The sequence below is a fragment of the Ursus americanus genome, chromosome X (assembly GCF_024610735.1).
Source record: "Ursus americanus isolate L20-20 chromosome X, mUrsAme1.1.p, whole genome shotgun sequence".
NCBI classification, from domain to species: Eukaryota; Metazoa; Chordata; class Mammalia; order Carnivora; family Ursidae; genus Ursus; species Ursus americanus.
This window is the reverse complement of record NC_142164.1, coordinates 85,037,885-85,058,637: the sequence shown is the minus strand read 5'-3', so window position 1 is coordinate 85,058,637 and position 20,753 is coordinate 85,037,885. Positions and strand designations below refer to the sequence as shown.

At 36.7% G+C, this 20,753-nt stretch overlaps 1 protein-coding gene across 7 annotated transcripts in view; it reads left to right on the top strand.

Moving 5' to 3' along the window:
* The window catches only part of KDM6A (lysine demethylase 6A), a 201,829-nt gene that overhangs the window by 56,365 nt on the left and 124,711 nt on the right, over positions 1 to 20,753 (top strand). For all 7 annotated transcript variants that reach the window (XM_045812868.2, XM_087860317.1, XM_087860316.1 and 4 more), the window contains exons 3-4: positions 7,668 to 7,776; positions 19,923 to 19,972. In XM_045812868.2, the coding sequence (XP_045668824.2) occupies positions 7,668 to 7,776; positions 19,923 to 19,972 (159 nt within the window). The remainder of the gene's footprint in view (positions 1 to 7,667; positions 7,777 to 19,922; positions 19,973 to 20,753) is intronic.

The window sequence follows — 20,753 nt, the reverse complement described above, 5'->3', positions numbered from 1 at the left end:
CACAGAAATCACTCTGCTGAAATTCTCATACTTGCCTTACCTTCTGATTTTAAATATACATCATTTTATTTTCTTTTATTTTTAATTTTTTTTTTAAGATTTTATTTATTCGACAGAGATAGAGACAGCCAGCGAGAGAGGGAACACAAGCAGGGGGAGTGGGAGAGGAAGAAGCAGGCTCATAGCGGAGGAGCCTGATGTGGGGCTCGATCCCATAACGCCAGGATCACGCCCTGAGCCAAAGGCAGATGCTTAACCGTTGTGCCACCCAGGCGCCCCTAAATATACATCATTTTAAAGGTTATTCAAGACCTAATACACATGCTTGATTTGAATGAAGCTTTATAAATAACTTGACTGTATCCCATGTGCCTGGTGTTACACTTGGTATGATACAGAAAAAAATTATTTGTAAAATAACATAGGTGTTGTGACACAACAGCTTTTTAAAGATTTAATGTTGGTCCTGGCGGTGGGTATATGTGTGTACACGTGCTAATGTCTATTTGGTTGTTTGCATAAGCAATAACGGTTTTAGAGTTAATAGTAATCCAGCAACTTGTTGACAGTTCAGACAGTACAGCCTAGTGTGCTTTGTTGCAGCTGTATTTGGCCTTTCTTTCCCAAATATACTAGAGAGAGCAATAACAACACTAGGTAAACTAAGGTGATACAAGGTAGAAAATACAAAAAGTAGGGTAAAACCATATAACATTTTCCATATGTTTTCCACATGTTGTCTGAACTGGTATATTATCCTTTATATATATATGAACAGTAGTGTTTTTCTGCCACAAGTGGCTTTTGAATATGGGAACTTGGTGTTTTTGTTTGTTTGGCTTGTGTGTGTGTCTTTTTTTAATATTGCTTTTTATAAGATTTGAAATAAAGCAAGGTAAGAAAATTTGATAAAGAACTGTGGGGCTAAATCTGTGAGATGGCAGGAGCAGGAAGTGGTGATCTTAATACTTTTCTGCTTGGTGTAGGGGGAGCTAGTTTGTAGGAGTGTAAGAGGGAGAGTTGCTTATGGGGTATCCTGTATTGGAAATTACTTTTGGGTCCCTAGGCATGGCCTGAGTTGGAACAGCTAACTGCTATAGAGGCTCTGGAACCTCAGCTACTGTTTGAATCCAGCCTCTCCTAATGAGTAACTGTGACCTTGGACACAGGATTTGCTTTCTCTATGGCTCACATTTTCTATTGGTGAAGTAGGGTATCTCTATTTCATAGAGAAATTGTGAGGATTAAATGAATATATGTACAGTGCTTAGAATAATGCCTAGTACATATTAAGGGCTCAAATATTAGCTGTCAGCACTTGATTTATTAAATTATCTAGTTTTGATTTCAGTAGTATAGTTCTGTAAGAATATTTTGCAATAGCAAAGTGTTTTTAATAGTTTGTTTGAAAAGAATGGTTTGTAGGGTGCTTTGATAGTATCTTGCATGATGCTTGCTTACTCATTAGCATCCAGAATATCCAGTGAATGAAGAGTAATAGGTCCAGAGAGGCTGAGAAATCCAGGAGCAAGACTGAAATGCTTAAATTTTGTTATACTGACTTTATTGTGATACAAAAGATGTTGGAAATTGGAGAGAGGGAGGTAGGGTAGAGTAACAGATGTGTAAGTTCTTGTATCTTCTCTAAAATGTTAAATATGGGTGACAGTTAACTAGATTTCTTTTTTCTTCAAGCTTTTATTCATTAGAGAGAGCGTGCGTGCGAGCGCATGAGCAGGGGGAAGGGGGAGTAGAGAGAGAGGGAGACGCAGACTCCCCACTGAGCACAGAGCCCAGTGTGGGACTCGATCGCAGAACCTTGGGATCATGACCTGAGCCGAAGGCAGACGCTTAACCGACTGAGCCACCCAGGTGCGCCCCCCACTGCCTTTTTAAAATAGGCTCCTTGCCCAGCGTGGACCCCAACATGGGGCTTGAACTCAATACCCTGAGATCAAGACCTGAGCTGAGATCAAGAGTTGGACGCTTAACCGTGCATCCCTCCTTCCTCCTTTTTGTATGTGTTAATGATTTTTTCATTAGGCGACTGGGATATTTTTGTTTTTGTTTTTTTAATTGTGGAAAGAGGGCTGCATACTCATTTATTTGTTTAAATAAAATAATTCTTAGGGACAGTTCCACGCTGCTGTGAAACTCCACTGTTCTGAGAACTTAATAGGCTTCTGTTTTCCTCTGTTTCATCCTCCCCTTTGGCTTCTCCCATCTAGGTGCTTCCAGGTAGGGGGAGGAGGGGTTGAAGCAGACCGTGCCCTTTCTTTGTTTGCCATTGGCCAGAGCTTAATCATCAGGCTACACATACAAGGATGGCTGGGGATCCCAGTATTTATTCTGTAAAAACATGTCTAATTAAATTTAGGGGCTCTATTAACAGAGAGGAGAAAGGGTATCAGGGACACCTAGAATCTGAAGCAAGTTGCAAAACAATGTTTATATAAATACGTAAATATTAATACTAAAGTGGGAAAAATATATCTGCTTCCACCTGCACAAAATAGTCTTGAATACAGTAGAAAATTCTTAATGTTTGTTGCTTCTGGGAAAGGGAACTGGATGGCTGGGGTTAGGATTAGGAGGCAGACTTTTCACTGTATACCCTTTAGAATTGGTGATGTATACATTTTACCTTCTCAACAACAGTAAACAAAATTAAGAATGGAAGTCTGATACATATAAGTTCAGCAATAATGTCATTAAGAATCAGTAATCTTTAAGATTACCATTTTAAGTGTGTAACACTTCCCTCATTAAAAAAATGCGGTGAGTTGAAATTTCAGATGATTTAAACTTAGGTAGTTTGAAAAGCATCCAGGCAAAGGCATTGCTGAATGTCTGGAAAGGGCAAGAATCGTCATTATTTATGAGGCATATTTCTGGGAAGGATATCAGCTTTAACAATGCAAACATTTTTAGGGTTTGAGGGAAGCAGCTCAAGATACTGAATTTATTTTGGAATTTATTATTGAAATTCAAAGTGAATAATCATGGAATTAAGTCAGGAGAGATGTACTCATATGTATGTGTGTTTATGTGTGGGTATGTATTATATATATTATATATTGTATGTTTATATTGTAGAAGCCCAAGGAATCTTTAAAAAAAAAAATGCAGCTCAGAATTATATCCAAAGTAAAAAGTCTCTTTTCTAACTCCCACTAAGATAGCTTAGTAATTTATGCTTTAATTCTTTGCACTGATAGGAGCCAAAGATGCCCCATTTAATTTTCGGTATATTTAAATTTTCCTCTTTTCTGATCGAACTGAATTAAACTTGCTTATAAGTTACACCCATTCATTGGTCTGATGTCTGGAGGTACCCAAAGTGCAATTAATCTTATTTCTGAAGAGACAGCTTTTTAAATTTTTGAGTAAAGCTTTAGCATCCCTGATGATTCTCCCCAGGTAAACTTAGAATAATTTTAATAGTTTCTCCATTCTTCATCAGAATTGTAACCCTCTGTAAGTTACCAGCTGTTAAAATGTGGCACTCAGAACTGGTGATAATGTTAGAGATCTGGTCAGAGTAGACCTTGGCGAGCTTATATTGGTGTTAATTTGTATAATATGCTTTATTAATTTGGGTCGTGAATACTTTTTTAGTAGCCGTATTTCATGGATGACCTTCTGACCTGTGTAGTCTGCTTAAATCCCTTACAATCCTCTTTTGTAAGTAGTCAGCTAGCTGCTGAACCATCTTGTATATCTGTAGCTGGCTTTTAGGAATTAAGGGCAGGACTGCATGCTTGTCTTTTTTATATTCAACCTAAAAGTTTTTCATTTAAAATCATTGGGGTATTTAAATCTACATTAATTTTCTCTACCATTTGTATGTCCCAACTACTTTAGCCAATCTTTTCAATTGGAAGAAAAATCATTTGTTTAAAAGTTGCCTATATTTAACAATTCTAAAATATTAACAAGTGTCCTATTTTGGCTAGGCCCTGACCAAGTTCATCATACAAGACTACAATGCTTTAAGCATTTTTAATGTTAACATTAAAAAAGTAAATGTTACATGTCTGTGTTCATAAGCTCTAAGCTTCATCTGTCAAGGTTTAGAAATAGAGGGTAATGATACTATCACGGTTCTGAGATAACTGATTTTTCAAATAATAAAAATAAAGCAGATACCGAGCATAAATTATACTGAACATTGTGAAAATGGTACTGTAATGGGAGGAAGACATGGAAGTTCTCTACCTAGCTGGGGGGATCTTAGTTTACCCTTCTTTGATTCTAGTATTTAACGATTAACTTTATTTTCATTCTCATTGTTTTTTCCAGTAGGCGGTAAGGATTATGGATTTGTAAGTCACTATAAACAACCGTAGGATGTAACTGATTTTTGTGAAGGGCATTGTTCATGCCCAGTGCAAGATACTTCATTATCTTTATAGTCTTTTCATTTATAAACATGAGAAATTTTGCTTTCCTGATATTTAGCGTAGGGATCAGTTATTTTTAAACTTTAAAAAATATCTAGCTCTACACTGTCCATTAACACGTGTCTATTTAAATAGAAATAACAATTAAAATGAAATAATTTAAAAATTCAGTTGTTGGTGGGGCGCCTGGGTGGCTGAGTTGTTAAGCATCTGCCTTCGGCTCAGGGCATGATCCCGGGGTCCTGGGATCGAGCCCCACATCAGGCTCATCCTCTGGGAGCCTGCTTCTTCCTCTCCCACTCCCCCTGCTTGTGTTCCCTCTCTCGCTGGCTCTCTCTCTGTCAAATAAAAAAATAAATTCTTTAAAAAAAAAAAAATTCAGTTGTTGGCTTCTACTAGCCGTGTTTCAAGTGCTCAATAGCCACGTGTGTCTAGTGGGTGGTTTATTGGGCAACGCAGATTATAGAATGTTTTTATCATTGTAGAAAGTGCTCTATTGAATGATGCTGATATAGACACAAATGATTTTCATGCAAATTTTGAATATCCTCACATTAAAGGTAGGGTGAATCCTAGAGGAAAGCATAATTCTTTAATGATTTTTATAAGAATAGAAATGTTACAGGTTAATTATGAAAAATCTAGAAAATAGAAGTAAAAAGAAAATAAAGTTTCTATATGACTTTCTGTTTTTAACATTTGTTTTATATTCTAGTCCTTTTTTCTCTACACGTGTGTACACGTGTGGGGATGATTTTACTTGTGCATATTTCAAGTAAAAAGAGCAAGAATATAAAAGTAACCATTTTAATGAGAAATATTTTTGCTTTATAGAAGTTTACCTAAACTTTGTTCTAAATCTAATCTCTTTTCTATGTTTATAGTTAGCCTTTTGACTAAAAATGTTACAAAAATACTGTTTCATTCTAGATTATTGTATGAGTTAGGAATATTGGAAATTATCTCCAGTTATTTATTTTCTTTTAAATGCTCTTTAAAAATTGTATTTGCCTATATCTAAATATCAGCATTTACCTCAAACACTTCAAATAAATTCATGAAGTTTCACTATGAAATGGTGACACAAGGCACTTGGAAACTTTATTCTCACTTCTTGCTCATCTTCATCCCATTTGATGTTCGGCTCTGTCAGCATCATCTTTGACCACCAACATTAGTTGGTAGGTGCATGCTGGCTTTGTTGGAAATTATTATGAATTTGTTAATGAAGCTTGGCTGTATGGGTAGGCGAATTTAAAATCTGCACATTCTGGTTTTTACTTGGTGTTAATGCTTCATGATGATCAGAGTTATGTATAGTATTCATTTTAGGTGTGTTCCTTTGTTTTATGGGAAGTGGAAGATAAGGCAGTAGACGATCATGGTAGTGGAATCAAGGTATGCTGGTAAGACGAAGTATAGGGTGTTGCCATCTTTTTGCTTAAATCATTAAATTTCTTCATGTTTATATCTTGAATCTTTTTCACTGTGAAACCATATTTGCTTATAAATTTAATGCTGATCAGCAGTAAGAAATTATCAGGGAGGAGTAGGAAAAGTTTCTAAATAACCAGGAGTTTAAGAAAAGATAATAACTATTTTAATGAGTGTTTTATTTACAGTGCCATTATTAGCTTTAAAGTCACTCATTTAATGTAAAATTAAGAATTGTCAAGCTGTAGCCCAATAATATTGTGAATTTCTGTGATATTAAAAGGTACTGAAATAAATTGTATTTTTGTGCTCTTAACCATCTGCCAGATAGGATTATATATGACGTAATTAAAGAGGATCTGGAAATTTCATGCCTTCAAATTACAGTAATTTCTGACACTTCAGTGTAGTATTCAGACTCTTTTAAATTATAGGGAAGGAGAATGATTAGTTTTTCATGATTGTGATTTGGGACATATGCACATGTAGATCGCTAAGAGTGGAGTAAGAAATGAAGACAGCCGTTTTGTAAAATGTTAGGCTTTAAGAATAGTAGAATCATCCCAGAATTGGCCTTGTTCAGAATGGCTTCTCCAGACTTGATGAGTATTTATGTATGTGCTTTGCATAGGTAAATTTTAGGATATACATTTTGAAACTGTCCACCAAAGGCCCTTTATTTTACAGGAGGGTAAAAACCAATCATTTTAAGTGGGTACTTTGCATCACGTTTTCTTATCCCATCAAATGCTCTTGAAGTTGGTGGTGAAAAGAACTATTTGGTAACAGAAGCTAGTCTGCTTCCTTTCTTTGTGGATACCAAATCTGGGAGTGTACCCACAGATTTGAGAAATCATACACATTTCTTTCTTCAGTGACTCCAGGACACATTATAACACATAAGAATATTGTAAATTGTTAGCAGGGAAATTTTGACAAAACTAATGGGAAGTTTGAAATAATCTTGAAAGAGCGCTTTTTACTTATCTAAGGAGAAAGTGAAAAAGCAATTATTAAGTACCTGTGGAATGCTAAGCACTGTGATAAACCCTTATAGAAGTTTTCTGAGTTGAATCCTTTTGTCAGCCCTCTGAATGTTATTAAAACTGAGAGGCAGAGATGGTAAGTTCCCCAGGATCTCCTGTAGCTAATGAGAACTGGAATTTGTCAAGACTCCAGAAGTCTGTTCTTTCCATTGTTCATTTTCTCTTGCAGTCTCCAGGATTACAAAAAAAAGAGTGATGTCCTTAAAATAGTATGTTATTTTTTTATTCAGGGAAGAAATAGAGTGAGTACATACACATGTATTTGAGTGAGGGTAAGATGAAGACTAGAGTTAGAGTGGGTTTAAAGCATATCATGAGAAGACATTTGAAAGGCAGAGTGTATGGTAGTTTAAACTGATAGAGGTTATGACAAAAAGTTGTTCAATATAAATGGTAGCTATTATTATTACTTGAGACTCTGAATTCTCACATAATTGAATAAAGTTCTTTCAGTCTGTGGGAAAGATGGGTATTATCTGTTTATATCAACAAGGACCACTGTAATAATTCAGATGTGCAGCTTATGAATAAAGTTATCAAAGTGCTTCTTATTTGGCAAGTATTTCTATTTTATAGATAGGAAAAGCACTTACACCATAACTAGTGTCTCTTCTAATAAATACTTAGGTATCTAAAGAATACTGCATTGACTATGTCTGTGAGGTAGAAGTGAAATATATTGATTTCTTGGGTGATTGAATAGAGGATATATGTATTACTTCAGGAAGGAAATACATTTTAGGGTTTTACCTTTCTCTTAAATGTTTGTATTTTTTATTTCTAGGCTGTTCGCTGCTACGAATCTCTAATCTTAAAAGCTGAAGGAAAAGTGGAGTCTGATTTCTTTTGTCAATTAGGTCACTTCAACCTCTTATTGGAAGATTATCCAAAAGGTAATTTTTTCCCTTATTAATTACTATTTGATTTATGTTTCTTTAAAATAATTGTAATTGTTCGTACTCTACTGAGGATACTACCATTTTTATTTCTAAGAAATTGTAAGCTTGTGAACATCCTAAACAATGAGGAAGAAAAATGGGGTATATAGAAATGTGCAAAATTCATGTAACTCTATGTAAATCATCAGTAAGTTGACCAATTTAACTGTATCACCACCTACTTGTGCACTGTTTTGTTCTACCTTGTGAAAAATCCCTGCCCTTTAAAGGCTCTACCATAGTAGTAAGTGAGCCACTGGGGCACCTGGGTGGCTCAGGTGGTTAAGCATCTGCCTTTGGTTCAGGTCATGATCCCAGGGTCCTGGGATTGAGCCCCGCATTGGGCTCCCTGCTCAGCGGGGAGTCTGCTTCTCCGTCTGTCTCATCCCTTTGGTCATGCTTGCTTCCTCTCCCTCTCTAATAAATAAGGTCTTAAAAGCACAAATAAAGTGAGCCATGGATTGACACTTTGAAGAAGTAACAGAGACTTAGTATTTCTTTTCTTTATCCTGGCTATAAAACTTCCGTTTTAGCTAGAAATTATTGGAATGAAAATTTTATCTGTAGTCATGTTATTGTAAAGGTAAGCAGTACAGAGAGATGATCATATAATGAGCTTGAGCATTGGAGAAAATAAATTTTTTATTCATTTGAAATTTTTTTCCTGTAAGAAATGAGTTAAATAACTCAAGGCAGTCGCTCAAGATGTGTCCCTTTTATAGTACTAAGCTGCTGATGCGGGCCACTGTTCACTTAGGAAGATAAAGCACCCCAAATACCACCCACTCTCCCAATACCAAAGGCAAAACTCGTAGCAAAGAAAAATTGTATCCTTATAAACAAGAATGTTTTAACCTTCTGACGATAGTAAACATCTGAATGTGGAACAGATAAACATAGTATGCTTGTTTTCCATAACTGTGTTTAGTGGGCAGAACAACTGGCAGGTTTCAGGGCTGGAGTGAAGGGTTGTTGCTGTTTAATGTTGATGTTTTACAATGACACTTTTGTATTAGGTCAAGTGAGCACTTTCCTAGTGAAAATTCAGTTTTTGCTTGAGACAAGTATAATATATGGGGTTTGAAGTTAGGCTTATTTCTCAGCTCATCTCTGTTGTTTACAGCTGTATTGTTAACATATAGCGTATATGCCCCTGAGTTACGGTTTTCTAATCTGAAAAGCAAGAGATAAAGGGGTTTGGGGATTGTTATGTGAAACTGCTTAGTACTTAGCAAAATGCCTTCAGGATAATAGGTATTAATAATTATTTAACACTCTATTCAATAATTTAATTAAGACTAACTCATTTAAAGGAAACTATTTTACAAAAAAATACACAGAAATTCTCTACAGTATAATTTTTTAATGCTGCATCTGGAGAGCATGCTATAGTGTGTGTATGTGTGTGTATACATTATATATACATACATATGTATATATAGTAGCTACTGTATATACATAGTAGCCTTTAAAACTTTATTAACCTATGAACTTAACTATATTTTCCATTTATAAAATGTTTGGCTGTGAGGCTATGAGTCTAGGGATATTTGTTTTATTAGGGTTTTTTTTTGGGGGGGGGGTGGGTGGGTAAGGTAGGGCATGTGGCAAACTACCTGGCAGGAGTGATTTAGTAAGATGGGAGCAGAGACCGAAACTTTTTAAGGATTTAAGTCCTTGAAAAGAGGTGCTCTGAGACCCATTTACTGTCATGTTAGACGAACTGGCTCTTGATAGCTAGGCAGTAGGTCAATTATTTGTGATAGGAAGAAAAGGAAGGTGAGAATGGATACAGAGGTATGTATATGTATTTTAGTATTTCAAGCTGACGGCTTCTGTTTCCTTGATTTTTTTCCTTTAATCCTCCTTGAGTCTTTATCGACCACATTTCCAAGTTACAAAAAAAATTCCTTTGTACATACTAATTATTGAATTCCTTCTGTCCACTCTTCACTATCTTCCTGTAAGTCCAGAACTAGAGCCCATCTCTAGTAGGCCCTTCCACACTCCATCACCACTACCACCAGTTTATGGAGACATTTGTTACCTCAGGCTGCTTCTCCCTTCTCTCTTTGGAACCCAGTGCAAAGTGAGAACCTCTAGCTACAGCCAAATAGACATTTAATTTTGGAGAACAGGTTATAAACCATAATTTTTTTAGGAAGTAAACATAAGCCAGACAATGAACATTTGAGTAAATTGGTCAGATATATGTAGGTAGGGGACTTACTGGCCCTGTTATCCTGAAAACAGTTCTTTAATTATAGTACTGAGTACTCTTCTTTGTGTGAAATTTTCCGAGCTTGGGGTTCCTTGTGAAAAACTGCTTCTACTTTTGCAGTACAAAATCAATTTCTGTCACTTGATTTGGTCATTTGGCTTCTAGGAATTTATCGTTAAAAAGTAATTGGTTAGGGGCACCTGGATGGCTCAGTTGGTTAAGCATCTGTCTTCAGCTCAGGTCATAATCCCAAGGTCCTGGGATTGAGCCCCGTGTCGGGCATCCTGCTTGGTGGGGAGTATGCTTCTCCCTCTCCCTCTGCTTGTGCTCTCTCTCTCTGTTAAATAAATAACATCTTAAATTAAAGAAAAGTAATTGGTTAGAGAATTGTAGGAAAATGAAGCCTCAGTGTGCCTGGCCTATTGGAGATTGGATTCCTCTGGAGGGAGTTCAGCATACAGGATATTTAGTAAGGAGTGCCTTTAGGATCAGCACCTGTGGAAGGTACGGGACAAATGATTGGATGGAAAAGAGGGAGGATGGGGGCGCCTGGGTGGCGCAGTTGTTAAGCATCTGCCTTCGGCTCAGGGCGTGATCCTGGCGTTCTGGGATCGAGCCCCACATCAGGCTCCTCTGCTAGGAGGCTGCTTCTTCCTCTCCCACTCCCCCTGCCTGTGTTCCCTCTCTCGCTGGCTGTCTCTCTCTGTCAAATAAATAAATAAAATCTTAAAAAAAAAAAAAAAAAGAAAAGAAAAGAGGGAGGATGGGACAGAGGTGAGAAGTTAAGCTGTGACAGCCTTGGCCAACTCCATGGGGAACCTTGGAGCTAGAACGGCCCTTCAGAGCTATCCCAAGTTGGGCCAAGACGACCAGGTCTTTATCCTCCATCCTTTTTAATACTAGATACTGGCCAGCCTGGGAGGGAATGCGACCTGGGCAAGGTGGCTCTGCATCTAAGGCAGCTCACCATTAGAGGCTGTCTGCAGGCAGGACTCCCAATAGTCCTTCCTAGAAGCTAGATTTGAATGGTTTTTCACAGTGTCTGCCATACCTCCTTGCCACTCTTAACCCCAAAGCTAACTCATTAGCCGAACCAAACAGCTGATGGAGCTGTTAGACTGCCTTAAGCCATGAGGTGGGGCAGTGATTTCTCTTCTTTGAGTTGGAAAACAACCGGGGAGACAGAGAACCCTGGACTGAAGGACAAGCATATATATTCTTGCAAATATATGTGATGGACCTTAGGAGCAGTGTAATAGAAATCACATGTAAGTATCTGTAAATATGTGTGGCAAATTATGGGTAAGGATAATCACTAAGTTAATTACTTAGAAAATTAAGTAGCAAATTACCTCAGAGTATACATCAAAATTATAAAAAGAAATTATGAGGTAAGAGACTTGGGAAATAGTAAGAATTCCTAAAGTAAAACAGTTAGTTGAAGGAAATATAGTAATTACTCATTCCTGATGTTAGTGTGAAAACCTCGAAAATTAAAAAAATAGTTTCTTTATGGTTCGTGGTGAGCTAGAAGTTTTCTCTGAAATTCCTGCCAGTGATCGATTTTTTTTCCTCCCTTTCCTCCTTCCTTCAAGTAATTTGTCATTTTTTTGCTTTGTCTGTCACTTTTGGACAAGATAAATTTTGGTTGTTTTAGTCACTCAGCAGTTACAGATGGCTAGGGGCAGGTTTCATGCCAAGAGTTGCTAATGTGAAGAAGTTTTAAGTCAGAGTTAGTGAGCTCTCGGTCTTCTCTTCGTCATTCTTGGGTAGAATGACAATAGTCCATCCGAGGATATATGAAGTATAAGAACATAGAGTGCATATTTCCCAATAATAGATCTTGAATTTGGCTTCTTCAAAAATTACCATTTTTTTGATGCTTGCGTGGTTCTTCTTTTTATTGTTGTAGCTGTTGGAACTGAAGGTTGTGATTCTTTTTTTTTATTTTAACGATTTATTTATTTATTAGAGAGCATGTGCATGTGTGCACAAGTTGGGGGAGGGGCAAAGGGAGAGGGACAGAAGGAATCCCAAGCAGACTTCCTGCTGAGTGTGGAGCCCTATGTGACCCTGCGCTCCATCCCACAGTCCATGAGATCATGACCTGAGCCGAAATCACAAGTCAGGTGCTTAACCGACTGAGTCACCCCAACGCCCCTGAAGGTTGTGATTCTTTTAAGAGTGTACTCTTTGTTCAAAACTCCTTTCAGATAGAGTCATTGGAATTAGTTTGCATTGTATATATTTTTGCTATACAATACAAATTTGTGTTCAGATAGTAAAGTAAAATGAAATAAAAATCCAAAATACTGACCTATACAGGCATATAATAGCCATAGAATGAATAGTACATATCTGTCTGAAAACCTGTTACAGTCCAGGTGATTGTTCATACGTTGTCATTGCATTCAGTCATTGCACTCTATTTCTTTGTATAACTTCATTTAAATGTATTCCACGTTTTTCAAACTGTGATACATATGTTTAAAAGAAGTACCAGTGCCTCCACTCCTTCCATTGCAGTTTGGGAGTCACTAGTTTTGTTCAGTTCACTCATGGTCTAGAATTAAAAAATGCACTTGAGAAGTATCCAAGAAAGCAAAATAGTGACCATAACCCAGGTTGTCAAAAGCCTGTGTCTAGGCTATAAGCACAGGTTACAGTAGCTTCAGGAACCAGAGAGCTGTAGCAGAACACATTGAAAGAACACAAGACATATACTTTGGGTCTCTTACAGTAAGCCAAATGTGAGATACTAAAGACCTTGAGGAGTGTATTAATTTTTTTAAAGATTTTATTTATTTATTTTAGAGAGAGAAAGAGAGTGCGTGTGCTCATGAGTGTGAGCAGGGGGGAGGAGCACAGGGAAAGGGAGATAATCTCCAGCAGACTTTCCACGCTGCACCCGAGTACAGAGCCTGACATGGAGCTCGATCCCACCACCCTGAGATCATGACCTGAGCCGAAATCAAGAGTCGGATGTGTAACCGACTGAGCCACCCAGATAACCCATTATTAATTTAATAACGACAAGTAGTAAAGTTGAGATTCAGTATGTGCATTAATTTGACTTCAAGGCCTCAGTGAAGGTGCTGATGCAGCAGTAAAAGGATTATTTGTTTCTTTGCTTTTCCAACTTTCTGTCTGCTTGAATCTGTAATATTAAATCTTTGCAATCATGTGGAGAGAAGGGGAGATGGGAACAAAGGTCTGTTGTGGATGCTGTTCACAGGGGTTCTCAAATGTTAGCATGTATTTAATATGTATTAATGCTACATAAAAGGGAAAAGATGTGTTTCAGGCAGTCACGATTTAAGAAGGCAGAAAGGTGCTAGTGAGCTGAGTACATCAGTCATTTATATAAAATGAAAGTTAATATAAGCTCTCTGAGATATCATTTATCCCAGGGTATAAATATAACCGTTCAGTCCAACCTCAGATAACAAAACAAAACAAATCAAATCTATTGACCTAATAACTTTAGGCAACCACAGCTTGTTCTGACCTAAAGATGGCAGTCAGTGCAACTGACAAATTTGAAGAATGTCAAAGAAGGACATACTTTTCCTTCTTTCCTTAGACTTACCCACTGTAGAGTTACACATTGGGCTAAGGGTGAAAACAGAAATGCTGAGTTTTGCCTGCAGTCAGTACATAGTCTAATATTAGGAATATAGACTGAATTTTAAATCTTTTCCTTCCTTGCATTTCCATTGCATCTAACTCTGCAGAAAGCTCCCTTTTTTCTGGCAAGGCTATCACCTTTAAACTACGTTGTCGTTTCTTTTCAGCCTGTGTTGCATATGGACTTGTCATCAGGCACACCCTCTTTCTCTCGTTTTGACGATCTTAACTCAAAGACATAATACTTCTAAGCATGCTGAAGTTTCTGTTACCTACTAAATCTGTTTTAACTCTCTTTACTCCCTTACTGTATTTCTTGGGAAATAAATCTCTCCTTATTTAATTCCAGACAAATTATAATAAGGCTTTGAACTTCTCTCCTCATTCTTCAGTTACACCTTACTCTTTTACTGAAAAACTCTTTAGGCTGCTTGTGACCTATAAGGAATTAACGTGAATTAAATGGCTTGATGTCCACTCAATCATCAGAGAAATGCAAATCAGAACTACAGTGAGATAATCACCTCACACCTGTCAGAATGGCCAAAATCAACAACACAAGAAATAATGTGTTGGCAAGGATGGTGGAGAAAAAGGAACCCTTGTGCATTGTTGGTGGGAATGTGAACTGGTGCAGCAAATCTAGAAAACGGTATGGAGGTTCCTTAAAAATTTAAAAATAGAACTGTCCTATGATCCAGGAATTGCACTACTGGGCATTTACTCCCAAAATACAAAAACATTAGTTCAGAGGGATACGTGCATCCCCATGTTTATTGCAGCCTTATGTACAGTAGCCAGCTGTATTTATAATAGCCACACTATGGAAGCAGCCCAAGTGTCCATCAGATGAATGGCTAAAGAAGATATATATATATATATATAGAGAGAGAGAGAGAGAGAGAGAGACAGTGGAATATTATTCAGCCATAAAAAAGAACAAAATCCTGCCATTTGCAACAACATGGGTGGAACTAAGTATATTGCTGAGCAAAATAAGTGAAAGACAAATACCATATGATTCCACTCATATGTGGAATTTAAGAAACAAAATGGACGAGTAAAGGGAACAAAAAAGAGAGAGGCTAACCAAGAAACAGACTCTTAATTATAGAGAACAAACTGATGGGTACCAGAGGGCAGGTGGCTGGGGGATAGGTGAAATAGGTGATAGGAATTAAAGAGTACACTTACTATGATGAAAAAAAAAAAAAGAAAAAAAAATGGCTTAATGTCACAGTCTTTTAGGAAGTGGTGAGAATATAGGTTTACCTAAAACTGCTACTTTTACTAGATCTTGTTGCCTTCCTGGGGGCTCTCATTGGTAATGTTGACCATTTCCTAATTTTAACATAAATACACTTATTTTAACATTTATACAAATACTATGTTCACTGTTTAAAGAAAAATATTAGAAGATAAATAACCATAAAAGGTCAACAGCCTGAGAGCAGGAGCCATGTGTTTGTTCACATCTCTATTTCACTTTATCTAGCTTGGTGCTAGCCACTTAATACTTAAGAAATATTATGTGAATTCATTAATGAACCATTGGTATTTTATCATCGAGAGGCACTTGTTTTTAAACATTTCTGATGCAAATCTTTAGAGACTTTTCTGTTACAATAAATTTTTTGACATTTGAAAATTGAATTAAACTCTGCATCTTTCTTTATCCTGGTATATCGTGTTAATTTCTCTGAGAAGCACACTTGTAACATTTCAATTTCCTATATAGTATCTATTTTATAGGTAGATGAATTCTCTATTGGATGTGTAGACTGTTTCTTTCCTTTTTTGGTACTAATATAATGACTATATTGTCCATCCTTGTAGCTAAATCTTTGCACACATCCATGTTTATGTTTTTAGAAGGAATACCTTGATGTGGTAGGCTTACTGAGCAAAAGTGTGTGTGTGTGTGTGTGTGTGTGTGTGTGTAGTTAATCCTTGAACAACATGGGTTTGAACTGCAAGGGTCCACTTACATGTGGAATTTTTTCAGTAAATGTACTACAGTACTGTAAATGTATTTTCTCTTAGAATTTTCTTAACATTTTATTTTCTGTGGCTTACTGTATTATAAGAATACAGTATATAATACATGTAACATACAAAATATATGTTAATCGACTTTTTTTGTTGTGGGTACGGCTTTAGGTCAGCAGTAGACTATTAGGTAAGTTTTTGGGTGGTTGAAAGTTATGTGTGAATTTTCCCACTGTGTTGTGCAAGGGTTAACTGTATTAAAACCTTCTGACAGTGCTAAAAAAAAGTTTTACTAATTTATACTTATAGGACTAGTAGAATGATAAAACTGCTTATTTCCTTACATTTCTGCCACTTCTGGCTATTTTCCTTATCATAACTGAGTATTACCATTATTTTTTAATTTTATCATTTTCATATATGAAAAGGTGTATAGCACGATTTTGAAGTTAAAGGACAGATGACTATGTATAGTACCCTCCCCCATCTGTATAGGTGATTCTTTTATCCTTGATAATTTCCTTGTTGTTTCCTCCTCTTCTCTCCTGTCTTCATGAGGTAAAGGGCAAAACAAAGGAGATTGTGTGAGAAAGAATACAGAACGCTTGAGTTGTTATAAAGTTAAATTTAACTTGCTTCTCATTGTTATCTTTTGCATTTATTTTTTTTAGACCCAGCTTCTTTGTTAGTACTTTGCCAGTTTTTAAATAATCTTTTAAATTATATTTTTCTTTTTTTAATCTAAAAGCCTAAATGGGCTTATTTAAAAACAAAATAAAACTCAAAATTATGAAAAAATAATTCGAAGTCTGTTCATAAATAAAGCTGGTTCCCAGGTTTAAAAAGATCTGAGCTTTGGAAATTGATAGAGAGTGGATAGTCATATGTTTGGGCACACCATTTTTTGTTAAGTGGCAAGAGAAAATGACAATCTTGCCTGAAGTAATGTTAAAAAGATTTCCTAGTGAGATGAAGAAGGACTTCTTGAACCAATAGAGAGCTCAAGGATCACAAAGTGAAGATTAGATGATTTAGGGAAGGAAGAGCCTAGTAAGATAATATGCTACAGTCATTGTGAAAAAGGTTTTAAGCATTATATGGATGTCCGAACAAATGATTTCCCTTATTCTCTGTTAAGGACTTTAGAAAAGTCTAGTTACAGTGGACTAGGAATTCTTTTTCATGGATAAGTAACTTACTTAGAGATTTGAAATGATGACTTTGCTTTGATTAGAAGGGTTTCACTAGAGACTGGTGATGGGTCCTTGTATCGTCTTTAGAGTTTGAATGATATATTGGGATTAGGAATCAGAAAATATGTTAAGTTCTTTTCTTAAAATAGGATGCTAGGCCTAATGGGGCAGAGTATAATTGGAAAAGTAACACATGCTCATGGAAGGAGTGTCTCATTTGGAAATCTGTGCTTGCACTTTGGAGCATTTACTTTCTTGACTTTGAATTTGAGGGTTCATATTTATTTCTTGGTTCACCGTATAGTAGTACGGATGCCAGTTTCTCCCAGCTGATAGTCACATAGGCTTCTTGTACCTCATGTTTCATTTACTTTGGAAGACACCATACTATCTTTTTAAGGGCTCCTCCCAATTTTAAAATGGGAATTTTATGAAGTTATTAGTCAGGTTATTGGAAACGTGCCTTCCAGAGTTGTTGGAATCCTAGAACACCATTGAAAGGGCAGTCCAGATTTAATATGGTGAGTGCACAAAATTGTTAGGGACCCTGACTTTTATTGGTTAGGATGATTTTGGTACAAAAGCAAAGAACTGATTCTAGCTTAAATAATAAGCAAATTGATTGCCTCCCACAACTGGAAGTTCACGGGTGAGTTGTGTACGGGGCCTAGTTTAGATCTACAAGTATCCAGCTATGTTCCATTTGTTTCCTCTGCTATCTTCTATGGGCTTCATACTAAGAATAGTTCCCTTTGTGGGGGCATTTAGTGATATATAGGTTTCCTTGTTCGCATCCAGCAGTAGAGGGAAAGTACCTTTCCCATGACTGCCATTTATAAATCAGTGATGATTGTTTGTTCTCTTCCAGTTAGAATGGTAAGTTGGATTGCTTTTCTTTTTAGAAGACTGTTAATCAGTGACCTTTATGAGCCAGCAACAATCATGTGTGAAGAACTAGAAAATGTGGGATGGTTTGCAATCAACTTTTCTCTAAAACGACGTATTTCTGAATGCCCTTCCAAGGATAGGTTGGTTGGCATCATCTTTATGCCAAAAAAGATGAACACTACTTAAAAAAGTTAACTTGATGATATTTTTGGGTAATACTTCTCTAATTTGAACATGTTTAGAAAGTTCTCTGCATTATATTCACATATATTTTAGCTGTTTACTGATAAACAATATGAAAGCATTACACATGCAGTTCTAGAAAATATTAATTTCCTCCCATAAAAATTTTATACTTGCTTAATCTTTATGTGAAAAATCTGAGTCTTTTTTTTTTTTTTTTTTAAAGATTTTATTTATATATTTGACAGAGAGAGAGACGGCGAGAGAGGGAACACAAGCAGGGGGAGTAGGAGAGGGAGAAGCAGGCTTCCCTCCGAGCAGGGAGCCCGATACAGGGCTCAGTCCCAGCACCCTGGGATCGTGACCTGAGCCGAAGGCAGAAGGTTAATGACCGAGCCACCCAGGCGCCCCATGAAAAATCTAAGTCTTTTTTAAATTGAGGTATACTTGATCTATAACATTAGTTCTAGGTGTTGTATATATAATGATTCAGTGTATATATTGCAAAATGAGCACAGTAAGTCTAGTTAACATCCATCACCATACATCGTTAAAATTTTTTTTTTCTTGTGATGAGAACTTTTAAGATTTACACCCTCAGCAACTTTCAAATACACAATACAGTATTATTAACTGCGGTCACCATGTTGTAAATTATATCCCCATGACTTATTTATTGCTCAACAGTTTTTTAAAAAGGACTCTCTCTACCAATTCTAAAGTATATGTATAATTTTTAGTTTACTTTTTTTTTTTTTTAAAGATTTTATTTATTTATTCGACAGAGATAGAGACAGCCAGCGAGAGAGGGAACACAAGCAGGGGGAGTGGGAGAGGAAGAAGCAGGCTCACAGCGGAGGAGCCTGATGTGGGGCTCGATCCCAGAATGCCGGGATCACGCCCTGAGCCGAAGGCAGACGCTTAACCGCTGTGCCACCCAGGCGCCCCTAGTTTACTTTGTTTTTTTTTTTTTTTTTTTTTTTAAAGATTTTTTATTTATTTATTTGACAGAGACAGAGACAGCCAGCGAGAGAGGGAACACAAGCAGGGGGAGTGGAAGAGGAAGAAGCAGGCTCCTAGAGGAGGAGCCTGACGTGGGGCTCGAACCCGGAACGCCGGGATCACGCCCTGAGCCGAAGGCAGGCGCTTTAACCGCTGTGCCACCCAGGCGCCCCTACTTTGTTTTTTTAACCTGGGTTTTTGGATTGACAGGAACCGTAATTTTTTCCATAGCCTTTTATGCCTCGTGGTGGATTTAGGGGTATGGGATGCCCTATTTTGGAATTGAGTTGGAGTAAGTTAATTGTGGGCTGGATATTTGTTGTTGTTGATTATATGAAAGGAAACATCACAAAAGAAATACTCCTTTTCCTCTTTGAGATGGTTGAGCTCTTAGTCTTTCTTAGAAGTGAGATCCCGGGGCGCCTGGGTAGCGCAGTCGTTCAGCGTCTGCCTTTGGCTCAGGGCGTGATCCTGGCGTTCTGGGATCGAGCCCCACATCAGGCTCATCTGCTGGGAAGCCTGCTTCTTCCTCTCCCACTCCCCCTGCTTGTGTTGCCTCTCTAGCTGGCTGTCTCTCTGTCAAGTAAATAAATAAAATCTTAAAAAAAAAAAAAAAAAAAAAAGAAGTGAGATCTCTTGTGGGAACAAATAATTCATCACATTCTGAAGTAGACTTGGAAAATCTTAATCCTTTTATCAGATTTGGTCTGTGAGGAAGGCCATGTTGATTTAAGAGGTAGCCTAGATTCTGTTCAAGATTAGGTCTGAGATATGAACAGTTTTACATCTTTGAACTCCTATATATTTGATATTTGTTATTATGTCTGACTATGAGGAGGGGAGGCCCCAGATTTCTAAATTGTTTGGTCTTAAATATCACTATCTGTTGGAAGGTGGTGGTGGGTATGATGGGAAGCTTGTTGTGATGTTTCTTAAAAATGTATTATTGATTTGATATGGGACGTAATTGGGACTCACACTTATTTTCCCTCTTTCAGCATTATCTGCATACCAGAGGTACTACAGTTTACAATCTGACTACTGGAAGGTTAGTGAACATTTGCATGTCTGTTTCCTACTTATTTTTTAGGCCGATTACTGCTGGTTATGCTCAAAATGAATTGTGCACTTTTTTCTTTGTTTTGTTAATTACTTTAAAAACGTTGTAAGTAAAGGAGATTGGAAAGGAAAGTGTTCTTCGTATTATCTTGTATGAACCACCTTGTATTTTATTAAAAGAGAGAGATTACTCTGACACAGTTTATTGGTCTAAGATGATCCTAAGTGTAAGAATTTAAAAGTAAGTAAAACCAAAGGGCAACAAAATGATTCTTTTTTTTTTTTTTTTTTGTCTTAAGTTGGTACCTGGGAATAAATGAAGGCTTTTATTGGATGCATAAGATAGGTATATAAGATTGAAAAGGCAAGGAACGATGGGAAAATTACAATAGAAATCTTTCTTAGTACAGTCTGTCTGTAATTGGAGCTCTGAGGACAGCTGAACCTAACCATTTTTTAAAAGATCTACCTAAATGAAGAACTGTGAGTCATCCATTTTCTTAGTTTAAGCAGTTCATAAAGTTACCTGGGCAGGTTAATTTTCACATCATGTTTATTTTTAAGCATAAGTTTATTGATGAGTGGGGTTTCTTTATCTAAATTGCCATTTTAGATTTTTAAGGTATATTTTATTTTTCCATCACCTAGTTTATCTTTCTTTTCAATTTGTAGAAGTTTTAACAATATATTTTGGTCATTTAAAAAAATGTATTGAAAATATCTTTTCCAGTCTGTGGCTTTACGTTTACTTTTAAAAGCTTGTTGAAGTA